Source organism: Crinia signifera, chromosome 12, assembly GCF_055691185.1.
Source record: "Crinia signifera chromosome 12, ASM5569118v1, whole genome shotgun sequence".
NCBI classification, from domain to species: domain Eukaryota; kingdom Metazoa; phylum Chordata; class Amphibia; order Anura; family Myobatrachidae; genus Crinia; species Crinia signifera.
The window spans coordinates 17,831,464-17,847,828 of record NC_139228.1 but is presented as its reverse complement, the minus strand read 5'-3'; the positions used below and the strand labels follow the sequence as shown (position 1 = coordinate 17,847,828).

Sequence of the window (16,365 nt, the reverse complement as noted above, 5' to 3'; positions counted from 1 at the left end):
TGTGTGTACTTGTGGTAGGTAATACACAGTGGCGTAAGTATAAATTTTGCTCCGCCAAGCCAAAAATATTTCTGCCCCCCCCCCTCCTTATTAAAATTGTGCCCCTCCAATAGATACAAAAACAGAGTGTGTGCACATTTAAAAAAAAAAAAAAAGGGTGTGTGGCCTCACTTCAAGTTGCAATGTCCATTACACAATATGCCACACACACCACAATGCCCATTACACATTATGCCACACACCGTAATGGTCATTACACATTATGCAACACACCATATTGGTCATTACACATTATGCTAAACACCATAATCTCCATTACACATTATGCCAGGGCTTGACAATAGGGACAGTGCGCGTCGAAGGCATGTGCCAAAAATGTACACCATAATGCCTATAACACGTCACACAGCGATTACATAGTATACCATATGCTTTATACGTTCTACCACACACTGTAATGCCCATTACACATTATGCCACACACCGTAATGGTCATTACACATTATGCAACACACCATATTGGTCATTACACATTATGCTAAACACCATAATGCCCATTACACATTATGCCAGGGCTTGACAATAGGGACAGTGCGCGTCGAAGGCATGTGCCAAAAATGTACACCATAATGCCTATAACATGTCACACAGCCATTACATAGTATACCATATGCTTTACACGTTATACCACACACTGTAATGCCCATTACACATTGCGCATCACACTGTGATGTCCATTACATGTTACGCCTCACACTGTGATGCCCATTAAGCTTCACACCATAATGCCAATTACATATTAGGCCACATACCATAATACCAATGACATATTAAGCCACACACTGTTATGCAAATTACCTATTACGTCCCACACCATAATGCCCATGACATATTACGCCCCACACAGAATTGCCTATTACACATTATGCCATATGCTGTAATGCCCATTACACATTATTCCACACACAGCAATGCCCATTACACAGTATGCCACACACAGCAATGCCCATTACACAGTATGCCAAACACAGCAATGCCCATTACACAGTATACCACACACAAAATTACCTATTACACCACACTTATATGGTGTATAAATGTATACCTTACATATTATACCATGCACCATATTGCTCATTACACATTATGCCACACACCATAATGCCCATTACATATTATGCCATATAAGTGTGTTTACCTACATGTTCGTTGTCAGGAGTTACATGTTTGATGCCGGGGGGGCATGCTCATTGCCATAGGGAGTACATGCTCGTTGCCCACATATAATGCCCCCCTTAGTTCTAATACATAATACCCCCATAGTGCCACATACATTATGCCCCCCATAGTGCCACATGTATAATGCCCCTGTAGTACCACACACATAATGCTGACCCTTTAGTGCCATATGCATACTGCCCACCATAGTGCCACACACATAATGCTGACCCTTTAGTGCCACACATATAATGCCCCCTGTAGTGCCACACACATATAATGCCTTCATTGTGCTATATACACAGTAGCATGTATATATGACCGAGCTGCCTGGAGCCTGTGGAGGGAGGCGAGAGCTAGCTGCCACTAGGCTGGCTATCTGGACCTGCACCTTTTGTTCTTTTTTGGACTACCTTCTTGTCACTGCTGGACATTTACCTAAGGTATCGGGTGGTTTGCTCATCGACATTCGGGTGGTTTCGTCTTTTTTCCTGTATAAAGAGTTACCTGTCATCATCCACCTACCTTTGGATTTATGTTTCCAGTATACTTAAGTGTGGTCCGATTTTAAAAAATATATTTTTTGGTAATAAAAATTTTTTTATGTGAATTTTCACCATTGGTTGCTTCAAAAATATATTTCAAGCAAAATAAACCCGGGAGCGTTTGAACCAACCCCCCCCCCGTGAAAAAGAAACCATTATATGTGTTACATCTTCTAATTTTGAGTGAGTGGAAATGTACGTCTAAAAAAGTTCTTTGGACACGTTGGTGTACTTTGGTGAAGGTTATCAACATCACCATAAAGATACCTTTATAAGTTTCTGACACACACTTTTTGTGAGTGTGGTGTGTCCTACCCTAGTTCTAAATTTATATTCATTTCAGAAGAAATTTACAATCCTACACATTTAATCCTTCTCTTTGTTCCACATATACCCCCTCTGTGAGAACGGGAGAAGAAGGAGAACCAGACACAGACATCGCTTTGGATATATCCTAAACATTATTGTTGTATTTCAAAGCTGCCGCTGCATACATGAATACATACATGCACACAGACATAAATAGTGTGTCTGGGTCAGCATACGTCCACATGAAGGTAATGTGGAGTCCAGGTTTTAGAGCAGCAGAAGCAAAACTGATGTGATCAAGGTTGCGCTGATTAGCAGCATCTGTGCTTTTCTGATATAGTGGAGATTTGGTTCATGAATTGATCAATGCATTTAAGCCTGCAGCCAGTGGGGTCCCGTGAAGGGGGCTGCAGGCTTAAATGCATTAATCAATTCATGAACCAAATCTCCACTATTTATTATCAGTTCATTTAGTGTGTGCAGAGCCCCTACAATGTCTGTTTAAACAATGTGGTCACAAGCCATAGGGCACCCCAAAACTAGGAAAGGTGAGTGCCGATGTTAAGTGTATATATTGTTTATTAGATTAATTTTTTTAATTAGTGTTATTGTGGACAAATTCTCTCATGAACCATGTTTTAACTAAGATTCCATAGCTTATGTTAACCAGTTCCCTAGATGATTAGTGACAGGTGTGTTGGTAACTGCTCACCTATAAAAGCACAGTCTGCTGTGAGCTTCAGACCAGATAGCATGCCTGGAATCAAGCATTGATGTGAAAGCTATGTGTATTGTAGCCATTTTCAGCAATAGTGTTAGGACCTGCAGAACAGTGGGGTCCCGTGAAGGGGGCTGCAGGCTTAAATGCATTGATCAATTCATGAACCAAATCTCCACTATTTATTATCAGTTAATTTAGTGTGTGCAGAGCCCCTACAATGTCTGTTTAAACAATGTGGTCACAAGCCATAGGGCACCCCAAAACTAGGAAAGATGAGTGCCGATGTTACGTGTACATATTGTTTATTGGATTAATTTTTTTAATTAGTCTTATTGTGGTCACATTCTCTCATGCACCCTGCTTTAACTAAGATTCCATAGCTTATGTTAGCCATTTCCCTAGATGATTAGTGACAGGTGTGTTGGTAGCTGCTCACCTATAAAAGCAAAGTCTGCTGTGAGCTTCAGACCTGATAGCATGCCTGGTATCAAACATTGATGTGATAGCTATGTGTATTGTAGCCATTTTCAGCGATAGTGTTAGGACCTGCAGAACAGTGGGGTCCCGTGAAGGGGGCTGCAGGCTTAAATGCATTGATCAATTCATGAACCAAATCTCCACTATTTATTATCAGTTAATTTAGTGTGTGCAGAGCCCCTATAATGTCTGTTTATATATATATATATACACACACACACACACACACTGTATATTTATTACTTTACAAAATACTGCAAAGTAAATGCAGTGCACAGTAATTGCTACGTGAATGATTTCCGCATCATGCAACTAGACACTATGCTTAACTGCGATAGTAAGACACCATTCCAAATCTGTAAGCTAGAATAGCAGAGCAGGGGAAAACAATCACAGGATCGAAAGCTGCAAGTTGTACTAATCTGCTTGTAATGTAAACCCATTGTTCTGTTACACCTGTATTCTATGGAGATACAGGGTTAATACCATATATTTTTGTTCGAGACAAAGCATTGAAGGCTGTAGACCATGTTCCAATTCTCCTCTTTGCTGAGCTCAGAACTGCCAAAAATACTGATTTGCTTCCCATGGTAATTTCAACGTTATGTAAATAGCGCAGGTAAAGCAAAGCTTTGCATGCCATGTAAATAGAGAATTTGTTTTACAGAATAGGAGACGATTTTCTAGTTCACTATTCATATAACAAACGTCTCTGATGATTTTGGTCACAGGTCAAGGCCCCAGTTAGCTGGCAAGTTCAGCAACTAGTAGCTTTTAGCTACTTCCTTAACCCTTTGAGTGCCGACATATCTTTGAGAGATGTTCAAAATATCCACTAAAAATGCCAGCGTCGCTCACAGAAATTCAAATAAAAAAGTTGTGTGTAAAAAGAAAAAAAGATAATATTTCCTATATAAAGTCAACATTACAGGTCATTATGATGCCCTTAAGATGTGTTGGCCTAATACAGTATATAGGGGTCTTTAGAGGATATCAGGGCAAGTCGGACCCAATTTCCCTTGAGCTCCCCCAGCAGCTCCCCGGGGGGGTCTCACATAGGATTTGGCACTTGATGTGCCAATTTTTTGGATGTACTCCCGCGGAGCCGCTGCAGAGTTCAAGGGAAGTCGTATGCAATACATTGCTGGTGCTAAAAAAGCCACTTACGACTGCATACGATTGATCTTATGTGCAGCACGTCCGACTCCCACCCGATGGGCATGGGACCATGCATTGGGTCAGAGCGGATGAAAAACACATGCAGATTTCTTTACCAGGTCCATCTGAATCGGTGAAATCAGGCCAAATCATACTCTTGGCACGGTCCGTCGGAATCGGTGAAATCAGGCCAAATCATATTAGTATATTGGGGCCTTAACAGTTCCAAAACACATAGATAGTGTAATGTTATGTAGGGTACACCCCAGAACGATTTGGCCTCAAAATACCCGATTTAGATACAATCTCGACCGATTGTATGTAAATTAGGCATGATTTGGGCCATTTCTGATCCGATTCCGATCCGATGCACGGCCCCGCGGGTCGTTTAGTAGTTTTTCAGATCCTACCTGCAGAAGTTAGGATTTGAAAACGACCATTCAGCTGGGTACCAATCGGGTTCGGATCGGGAGCAGATCATATGCAGTTCATCAGATTGTACGCAGATCGTGTGCTTCAACAGATCCCGAGATGATCGTAGGATCTTCTTACGATCTGCTCCCGATCTCAATCGTTTTGGTGTGTACCAGGCATTAGTGTGTGTGTTTGGGGAGAGGAGGGTTAGATTATTTCACATTCTTTAAATGCTCACCGACATTTGGGATTTATATAAATAAAACTTAGTTACAATTTGTACCTTAACTGCTCGTTTTGGGGTCTCTGCAAGAATAGGAGGAAGTATTCCCTTGTAGAAGCCAAGCAACCTAAAAATAGACAGAAAACAATGATTGTATAGAGAATGACTATCACATAGTTTTGTTTAAACTTCATTTGCACATAAACATAGTGTTGATTTCTAATATACACATGTAGTCACACTCATCATTGCCGTACCAATCACCACGTGCCCCATATGTAGCAATTGGTGTGATCCCGTCGCCATGTGCGTGCATCTAATTCAAGATTGCCAAATCGTGTCATTTTAGCCTCCCCCCCCCGCAGTGCAATGCCTCAAATACCGGCATTGCACTGGGGGAGGGGGGGGGGTGTGCGGGACTAATGATGTGTTTGCTATAGCCATGCCCCCATATAGGGCATCAAATCAGTGGCTCCGCCCCCAAACCGCCCCTTACCCCTTCCAACATTGGCCCCGCCCCTCTACTTCAGTGAGGGCAGCATAGAAGTCGGCAACTATGATCTAATTCGCTCCTGCGGCTCACAGAAAAGCAGAGCGTCAATGTCGCAGCATAGCGAATCCGTGCCAAAGACACATGTGACAACAATGAGTGCGACCATATCTGTACTAAGTATTTGGGTGGAGTTAATGTGTATTCCAGTGGTTTTCAAATACTATACCCAATGCACAGGAGCAATTGATGTTTTAGGAATATCCCTAATACACAACAAGAACAATCATAGCATATTCCTCTCATAGTTCCTCTCATTCCCTGGCTACAAGTTCAATAGCAGCAACGGAGAAAACGGGTGAGTGTTTGCCTAAGCTGGACATCCATGGCATGTTCCTAATATCATGTGTGGTTTAACCCCTTCAGTGGCACTCCCGAGAATCTTCCGGGTTATGCTCCCGGAAAATCCTTGGGAGTGCCACTGCCTGCGCTCCCCTCCTGCCAGGCGGAGAGATCAGCGACGGGGTCAGCCTCTGCTGCTTCCCAGCTCCTGCTACCCGGCCCTGCCTCCTTCCCCCGTCTGTGTGCGGGGTGACCTGCACACAGCTGGGTTGCAGGGGGCAGGGCCGATGGAGTGCTCAAAGGCTGGGCCCGGCCCCGGGAAACAGTGGCCATTTTCAGGGAGCTACCCCCCCCCCCCCCCCCAAAAAAAAAAAAAAAAACTTGCCCTGTAGGTAGCACTCCCTAAAAAACAAAAACAAAACAAAAAAAAACACACCACTGAAGGGTTAACCCCTTCAGGGCCCCCACCAATGTTATTTTCACAGTGAAAAATTCAACAGTGTCTAGGTCTGCATGCACACGGTTGACAGACAAAAGGTTGACCCAAATAAAGAGTCGATGCATGAAAAAAATCAACATACTTTTTTTTACTGTTGAATTGTAGATTTCAGTACATGGACCTTGAATGGCTCACCATGCTTCAGGCATGGCACCCCATTCCACTACAGCTGCGCTTGACACACACTAGCATTCCCAGTCAGAGTCAACGTGGAAGTTAAAATAAGTAAAAAAATAAAATAAAAATACATTTTGTTAAAAAAAAATCATGTCGGCCATTTTGTCTCATGGTCAAATGGCCGAAATTTGCAAGTAGATAAATACTTGTACCCATGATGAGACATGGTTGTGGTTCTGATAACTAGTTGATCTTTTTTTGTAGTTTAAATGCACATTCACAACGTAAAAGAAATATAACGTCTGTAGCAGATTAAAAACTTGTAGGAAATTAACCACAGAATCTAAATTATTACATTCACAGTGCTGGCGAGAAATAAGGCTGATACTATAAGTGTTTGCCTAATTTGTATCTTAATAATGGTTTTGGGACACTGCTTTTATTATATCTTTATTTAAATTGTTTCTTTTGAAATAAATTGACATTTCCTCCATTATGAATTCTATATAGAAACATAGAATTTGACGGTAGATAAGAACCATTTGGCCCATCTAGTCTGCCCCTTTTTTCTGCCTATCCCAAGCATGTTTAAATTGTTCTACTGTCTTAGCCTCTACCACCTCTGATGGGAGGCTATTCCACTTATCCACTACCCTTTCTGTGAAGTAATTCTTTCTAACATTTCCCCTGAACCTACCTCCCTCCAGTTTCAGAGCATGTCCTCATGTTTTATTACTTGTTTTCCTTTGAAGAAAATTTCCCACCTGTACTATGTTAAAACCCTTGATATATTTGAAGATTTCTATCATGTCCCCCCTTTCCCTTCTCTGCTCCAAACTATACATGTTAAGATCTTTTAGTCTATCCAGGTAAGTTTTGTGATGTAGGCCATGAACCATTTTAGTTGCCCTTCTTTGTACACTCTCCAATGTATTTATATCCTTCTGAAGATAAGGTCTCCAGAACTGGACACAATATTCCAGATGAGGTCGTACCAATTACCTATAAAGTGGCATTATTACGTCTTTTTTTCTGCTACTGATTCCTCTCCCTATGCAACCAAGCATCTGACTAGCCTTCCTCATTGCTTTGTTACATTGCCTCCCTGCCTTTAAGTCACTTGAAATAGTGACTCCTAGATCTCTTTCCTCCTCAGTAGTTTCCATTATAGTACCCTTGATACTATATTGAGCCTTTGGGTTTTTGAGTCCCAAGTGCATAATTTTGCATTTTTTAGCATTAAACTGTAGTTGCCATTCTCTTGACCAATTCTCAAGTTTACTTATATCATCAGTCATTTGATTTACCCCTCCTGGTGTGTCTACTCTGTTGCATATCTTTGTGTCATCTGCAAAAAGGCATACTTTCCCTTCAATACCATTTGCAATGTCACTAACAAAGATATTAAAGAGCACTGGTCCATTACAGATCCCTGGGGTACTCCACTGGTAACATGTCCCTCCATAGAATGCACTCCATTTACTACAACTTCCTGTTTCCTATCCTGCAACCAGGTTCTTATCCATTTAATTGTTTTATAATCCAATCCCACACTTTCAAGTTTATTTAGCAGCCTGCGATGTGGGACAGTGTCTATATCATATATGGTAATGAGACCAACCACGATTCCCATACATAACATAATGCAGAGTAACTCTGTGGGGGGTCAATGAAGACAGAGGAAAGTTTGGTAACTAGCCAAAGTACCCCTAATCTGTCCGAGCACCTGACAGGGAAGAGTCCGGTATTTTAAAAGTGATATCATAGACTTAACCGTACGTTCCAGACCATACATTATGTCTGGTTGGGTCTGACAGCTAAATATATGATTATTCTTTATTTCCTTAAAAGCTTCTCTGTTCTCCATGTATTAGGGAGATGGTGTACAGAATGCAGGCCTGCAAGAATAGAAGCTGTAACCTGAACTAATACAAACAGCAGCCGTGAAATGGCACAGGCCCATTAGAGATGGGATCTGAGAAAGGATGGGCATCAGTGCATTACAGAACAAACAGCACACCTGGAGAAGAGAACCCTTCACCTATTCAGTCACCACAGCCCCCTCATTCATCCATCAAGAGCCAGGCCACACAGAAATGCATGATGTCTTACCCACACAGCTGTGCATTGCCATCTCGCTCCATCTCCACATTCCCTCCCAGGATCTGGGGATTTTGTTACTATCATACAGTACCTACTACTAGATTCTAAATTTGAAAATGTAACAAATTTTGTTCAGTAATACCCCTTTTACACCAAACAAATTTCCCTGGCAATTCTCGGGATGCCCCGGGTCAGGACCCCTGAAAAATATCTTTGTTTTTAACCCAGCAATCCTACAAGGGAAATTTGGTGTGTGGAACATGGGTGAGACCCGTGTTCAGGGGCAGTGTAAAGGGGTATCCCAGGTCATCCAACCCAGGGCCCATTTACATCAATGGGGGAGCCCATACCTCCTAAACGCAATTTCTGTGTTAAGTGGTCTGCCGGCTAGTGCCGTCTTTCCCATTGGACTTAATGGGCAGTTGCCCAGGGGCCCAAGGATTCTAGGGGCTCACCCCAATGGGGGAAGATGGCACTGCCCTGGGGAACTGCTGCAGCGGCGTGTGGTGGGCAGCAGGGCTACCGGGCAGCTGGAAGCTTGGATCGCTTTTTTCCGGGCGGTGGGGCGGGACGCGCTGCTGATCTTGAAAAGAATGGCCTCACGCACACTTGCTGAATACTGTCAGCCAATAAGCGTCTGGACAGTCTTTTCAAAATCAGCAGTGCTTCCTGCTACAAGCTCCCGGACACCGTTGCTCGGTTGCTGCTCCACATAGGTATGTGGGGGGGGGGGGGGTGCCTGATTTGCCCAGGGCCCCCACCAATGTTAAGATGGCCCTGCTCCCGGATGGCCTGGCAGATTTCCCATCGCTTGGATATGATGTTATTTCCAAGCACTGGCTCAGGACCCGATTATGCTGGGTGGGGACAGCGGTGTAAATTGGTCGCACCCGGGTTGGAGCTGGTTCCAAAAACCTGGCTTCAATCCGGCTTTTTTGTATAAAAGCAGTATAAGGCTGTAAACGATGTAAACGTACAAGACTTGGAAAGGGAGAATAAGAGCAAATAGTAAGATATAACTGGCCCTCACAGCTTCCTCCCTTCTCCTTGCTCTACGAGTAGCCAACGCACCTAATTGTATGCCCCAAAAAAGCTAGTAACTATATACTGTAGATAATAAAATCCATATAGCAAATATATGTTACAACCCTTAATGCTATGCAGACAGTATTTCCAATATCATGGTAATATATCTAACGTTACACCAGTAAGTAAATCATCACTTTACCAGCTCCAGTCCATGAGAAAACAGCACCCAACAAATATCGTCTTGTAAAACAAAAATTGGGCTTGATTCAGACTTGATCGCAAATCCAAAATCTTTCTCAAATGGACAAAACCAAGTGCACTGCAGGTGGGGCAGATGTAACATGTGCAGAGAGTTAGATTTGGGTGAGTTATTTTGTTTCTGTGCAGGGTAAATACTGACTGCTTTATTTTTACACTGCAATATAGATCTCAGTTTGAACACACCCCACCCAGATCTAACTCTCTCTGCACATGTTACATCTGCCCCACCTGCAGTGCAGCATGGTTTTGTCCATTAGAGATCAAGTCTGAATCAGGCGCATAATCCTTTAATAGAGGCATAAATGTGGGGGAAGGTTACAGATTCAAGTCTTTGGCAAACATAGCAAACAGGCACAGCTGCCCAAGGTGAATTTTGGAGGAGGGGGTAGATGAATAGTGAATAGGGCTAAAATTTCCTTGCTGCCTTCTTATAGATATTGGATCCAAAATGCATTAAGGCACTGAGCAGGGATTGGTATTTGGAGACTGTCCAGGAGAGGAAGATAAAGGGAGTGTCTTGCTGACAGGCTGAAGGACATTTCACCATTATCTGGATGCACCATCTGATCCTTTTTGAAAAACTTTACCCTTAAGGAAAGGGTATATTACCACAATTGAGTGTGGTGGTCTGTTCAGTTTAAACATTTTTTTGGGACCTTATTTAAACTTTTTGTAATATATCGACTTTTCAAATATTTTTTGGACCACTATGGGTGTTTCATATTTTCAACTGATATAATTCCCCCCAGATGACTATACTGATAAATCTAGATCTATCTAACTATAAATAACACATAAACATGCTTAATACATATGGGGGTGTTCAAACCCAGGTCACGACTGTCGGGATGTCCCGACAGTCGCGACCATGTCCTGTTCTTGGCCTGCTCGCCTGTTATTCGGCAGGAGGGACTCAATGTCCCACCTGCCAAACGTTGAAAAGGGGGCATGTCCGTGGAAAGAGCCATGGATTGTAAAGATACGGGCGTGAACTCGACAATCCATTGCAGTTCTCGGCTTTTAAAGTTAGGTCCGTTCTGCCGAGATGCCTCTTCAATGCAGTCGGGAAAGACAGCCATGAATAGGCGCCCACTGCTATTTCCCCCGTCAGAAATAGCGGCGGGGGATTGAATACAGGCTATAATCTCAATTTTTTTTGTATTTGATCATATTTAAAAGCAAAAATTATACGTGGTTTCTCCAATCAATTCATGTCATTACCATAGTGTTGTTATATGTTATACCTTGTATGTTGTAATACTATTATTGTTATGTTATTATACGTTATACTATTAACTCTGAGTGCCAGACGAATTTGTAAAAATAGGTGTGAAAATTGCCAAGCAAATGAACCCTTTGAGTACCAACATTGCTGTAAGTCGCTGTGAAGAGCGCTGGCATTTTTAGCAGATATTTTGACGATCGCTCACAACAGCGTTGACATTTAAAGGGTAAACTCTTTGAGTTAATTTGTCAAAATAAATTTAAATAAAACAACAACATTTAATTCATTTATTTGAAATCAACCACAGATGTTTAGCACAAGAGTCCGTATTACAAAGGATAGTAAAGTGGTAGAAACAGGTTACTTGTGGAGCAGGTCAGCGCAATTTAAATTGAAAAGGGTGCAGCCTGATCAGACATAAAGGGAAGGTACACCACCTTCCTAGACAAATACGTGGAAAAACAGGATATGTCTGAATATGGCGCAGCCCTTTCTCAATAAGATGTAGTCTGAATATTTTTTTCAGAAATTTATTTGTGACATTTGCATGAATAAAATAAAATATAAACAAATAATGAACAAAAAGTATGGGCAAACATTCAAAGTGTACTTTCCAATGATGTTACTGCACAGACAGATGTTAAAGTCCAACACAAGTAAGGGGACCAAGATCTCACCAAAAAGATGGATTGCGGTGAGATCTTGGTCCCCTTACTTGTGTTGGACTTTAACATCTGTCTGTGCAGTAACATCATTGGAAAGTACACTTTGAATGTTTGCCCATACTTTTTGTTCATTATTTGTTTATATTTTATTTTATTCATGCAAATGTCACAAATAAATTTCTGAAAAAAATATTCAGACTACATCTTATTGAGAAAGGGCTGCGCCATATTCAGACATATCCTGTTTTTCCAAAGGATAGTAAAGTAAAAGAAAAAATACTAACAAAATATATATAATAGTAGTTTTATGAAAGTTAAGAAAATAAGCATTTTAAAGAAGGTAATGGTTCTTGTTAGTATATCACAGACAAATATTTTATGAATCAATTTGGATAATTTAAAATAGGACATTTCCTGTTAAACACTCGTAAACGAACAGCCTACGATATGTTGGCTGCGCCTCCTGGATTTGAAATATAAACATTGGCTACAAAACAAATATGGAACTAATACATATAAATGTATCCATATTATGTGGTACACAAATAATTAGGCAGACAGTCAGCTTTTATGAACAAGTCGCATAGCCATAAGAAAGATTCAAATACTTAAATTACAAAAAAAATGGAACATTTCAGGCCCCAATATGTACATGAGGCTTTTTGAACTACTTATTTTTAATTTTAAAAGGTCTGAGTTAGAGATGAACATATTAATGTCCAGGTACCTGGATGCATTTGGGGTTTTATGTCCATAGTTTGAAATTCATGCATCATAAGGTCTGGAACAATCTTGCAGCAATCATCATCAACAGTAAATCTGTAATTACCATCAACTGTAAATCTGTAACCACCATTAACTGTAAATCTGTAATCACCATCAACTGTAAATCTGTAACCACCATCAACTGTAAATCTGTAATCATCATCAACTGTAAAACATGCACTTAATGTTAGCACAAAATTTCCATCTAACACTGTATGTAAAGCCCTAATTCTGCCTCTCCAAGATTAAGGGGCCAAAAATAGATGCAATTCCTAATGCAGATGCAAGATGTGCACATGCTCAATATGACAATACTGGTATGATAGTATTCATTCTAGCACCCGCCATCTTTGAAAACCCATGCAGTTCCTCTTCCCTGTCTGGGGTGTCTCTGTCTGCTGTAGTACTTCTAGTACAGTGTGGTCTGTATATCAGCACTGATAATATGCAAACCAGACCTATGCTAGAAACACCACAGCAGACAGCGACACCCCAGGCAGGGAAGAGGAACTGCATGGATTTTCAAAGATGGCAAAAATCTCCTTGCTGCCTTCTAACATAGATATTGGAATCAAAATGCATTAAGGCACTGAGCAGGAATTGGTATTTGGAGACTGTCCAGGAGATGAAGATAAAGGGAGTGTCTTGCTGACAGACTGAAGGACTTTTGACCATTATCTGGATGCACCATCTGATCCTTTAAATCTTGTATGGGATCCATTTTTAACAAGCTTGTATTATTATCTTCATGTTGCTATTGTTTAAAGGATACATGTTAACTTTTTTGCATAAATATCAACACTTTGCAATATAAATTTAATTTTCTGCTTCTATGGAAAAGAAAGAATTGAATATTATTTTGCAAAGTTTTGAAAAACTTTACCATTAAGGAAAGGGTATATTACCAAAATTGGGTGTGGCGATCTGTTCAGTTTAAAGATTTATTGGGATTTTTTTTTTAACTTTTTGGAAAAAAAATCGACTTTTCAAATATTTTTTGACCACTATGGGTGGTTCATATTTTAAAATGATATACAGTAATTCCAACAAATGACTATACTGATAAATCTAGATTTATCTAACTATAAATAACACATAAATACGCTTAATTAATACATAGGGGGGTATTCAATCCCGGGTCACGACTGTCGGGACGTCCCAACAGATGCGACCCTGGCCTGTTCTGGGCCCGATCACCTGTTATTCGGCAGGCAGGAGTCAATGTCCCACTTGCCAAATGACGAAAAGGGGGCATATCCGCGGAAACGGCCATGGATCATCGAGATACGGCTGTGATCTCGACAATCCACGGCCGTTCTCGGCAAAACCTACCTGACTGCTTTTAAAGTCAGGTCCATTCTGCCGAGATGCCTCTACAATGCGGTCGGGGAAAGACAGCATTGAATAGGCACCCCCCCCCCCTATTTCACCCCCGCGGGAATAGTGAAGGGATTGAATACAGGTCAAATTCTCAAAGTTTGTGTATTTGATCATATTTAAAAGCAAAAATGATACATTGTTTCTCCAGTCAATTCATGTATTATGATCAATTATTACAATTATAGTAATTGATTGTAACCATGAACTCAAATTTCTGTAATTACAATAGTGTTGTTATATGTTGTAATTCTACTATTGTTATGCTATTATACGTTGTAATTATACTATTAACTCTTTGGGCAGTATTCAATGAGGCCAATTTGCCATGTTTCATGGCGAATTTGTGCTATTTTCGCGTTGGAAGGTGTTTTTTTTGTGTTAGAAACCCTATTCAACGTGCACTTTTCGCCGTCTGCGAACAGTGAATGACGGACAATTCGCCGTCTGATAGTCTCCGCAATTCGCGGTGGTTTTTCAATGGGTTTTTCAATGTGATTCGCTGCGAGTGTATTCAATGAGAAGATGGCGAATTGCTTTCTAAGTGATTTTCACTGTGTGTCATCCTTTAGCTATCGCCATCTTTTCATGGTAAAGTGTAATGTGAACTTTTAAAATAAAGTTTAAAAAAAAAAAAAATTAGTGCAAAAAAATCAGGAATTTTATCTGAAGGGGCATGCTATTTTTATTCATGTGCTTACAGCACATGAATATATATTTAATAAAAAAAAATATATATATTTTTTTACACATAACAGCCGGATGTGGGACCATTTGTCTACAACAAGAAGATAGACAGCCATTAGGTCGACACTATTAGTTCGACAACTCAATAGGTCGACATGCTTTTAAGTCAACATACCATTAGGTCAACATACCATTAGGTCGACAGTCAAAAGGTCGACAGTCAAAAGGTCGACATGGTTTTTTTCACTGTTTTTTTACCCAAATGTCAACACAGTCGACATGGACACAGTTTGAAGTGAACCGCAGCCCCTCACATCGCTCGCGATGCTTTGGGCACGGTGCCTCGCTGCGCTCGGCACACTATTATAATCTAACTCCACGCCCTAGTGGATGGTAGGGCATGAAATACCGCCTGTCGGCACATGTCGGCTCAAAAAACAGTGAAAAAAACCATGTCAACCTTTTGACTGTCAACCTAGACACTGTCGACCTAATGGCAGTGTTGGCCTAATGGCATGTCGACCTAATGACATGTCGACCTAAAAGCATGTCGACCTATTGAGTTGTCAAACTAATAGTGTCGACCTAATGGCTGTCTATCTTCTTGTTGTAGACAAATAGTCCGGATACCATAACAGCCAGCAGGGGGCCAGGAGCCGAGAGCCGCTCATTACATATTCATAAATTCACTGCTCCCGATCATTACATATGCACGATCGAGAGCAGTGCTAGCGGCTCCTACCCGGTCCCCTGCTAGCTCTCCCAGGGGGCAGCCCTCCTACCCCCACATACATTCTGGGGCAGGCAGGGAGACTTCCATCTCCCTGCCTGCCGCTGTCCCCCGGCTCCCTGCCGCAGGGGTTATGATTCGCCGTCAGGGGCAGCGAGCCCCTGCGGCATTGAATACTGTGTCAGCGAGGGCTGGCAGCGAAGGCTCCAGCCCACCGGAACACAGCAAGTGAGCAGCGAATCCTAAACAGGATTAGCTGCACATGCCGATTATAGTCATTGAACACTGCCCTTTGCGTACCAGGCGAATTTGTAAAAATAGGTGTGAAAATTGGCAAGCAAACCTTTTTATTAACCCTTTGAGTACCAACATTTCTGTAAGTCGATGTGAGCGGCGCTGGTATTTTGAGGATCACTCACAGCAGCGTTGGCAAACAAAGGGTTAACTCTGAGTGAATTTGTCAAAATAAAATAAAAAAAACACTGAATACAGATGTTTAGCAGAAGAATCCTCAAAATACATATTATATTTGTTTTTATAAAAGTTAATTTAAAAAAAAAGCATTTTAAAGAAGGTAATGGTTCTTGTTAATACATCACAGACAATTAGGTTATGTATAAATTTGGATAATTGAAAATAGAACTTTAGCATGAAATTTCCTGTTAAACACTTAACGTAAAATAACAGCCTAAAATATGTTGGCTGCAACTCCTGGATTTGAAAGAAACATAAAAATAAACATTGCTTACAAAACAAATATGGAACTAATGGTGTGTACATACGTTAGATGTGCCGTGCGATGCAATCCCCGATCGGCATGCATGCGATGGCATACAATTTTGACTATATAGTGCACATCTGCACTATATAGTCAAGGCAGCCAAGACTTTTTGCCGTGCGATACGGGAGCGCGCATCGGGATCGCAAGAGTTAAAACCCTTGCGATCTGCGTGCGATACCGATGCGATTCTGAATATATAGTCGCAAGGTGATTGTATCCGTGTGTACAC

At 41.3% G+C, this 16,365-nt stretch overlaps 1 protein-coding gene across 3 annotated transcripts in view; it reads right to left on the bottom strand.

The window, feature by feature from the left end:
- SLC25A21 (solute carrier family 25 member 21) overlaps nt 1-16,365 on the bottom strand; it is a 277,131-nt gene that overhangs the window by 81,086 nt on the left and 179,680 nt on the right. For all 3 annotated transcript variants that reach the window (XM_083166219.1, XM_083166220.1, XM_083166221.1), the window contains exon 5: nt 5,126-5,192. In XM_083166219.1, the coding sequence (XP_083022345.1) occupies nt 5,126-5,192 (67 nt within the window). The remainder of the gene's footprint in view (nt 1-5,125; nt 5,193-16,365) is intronic.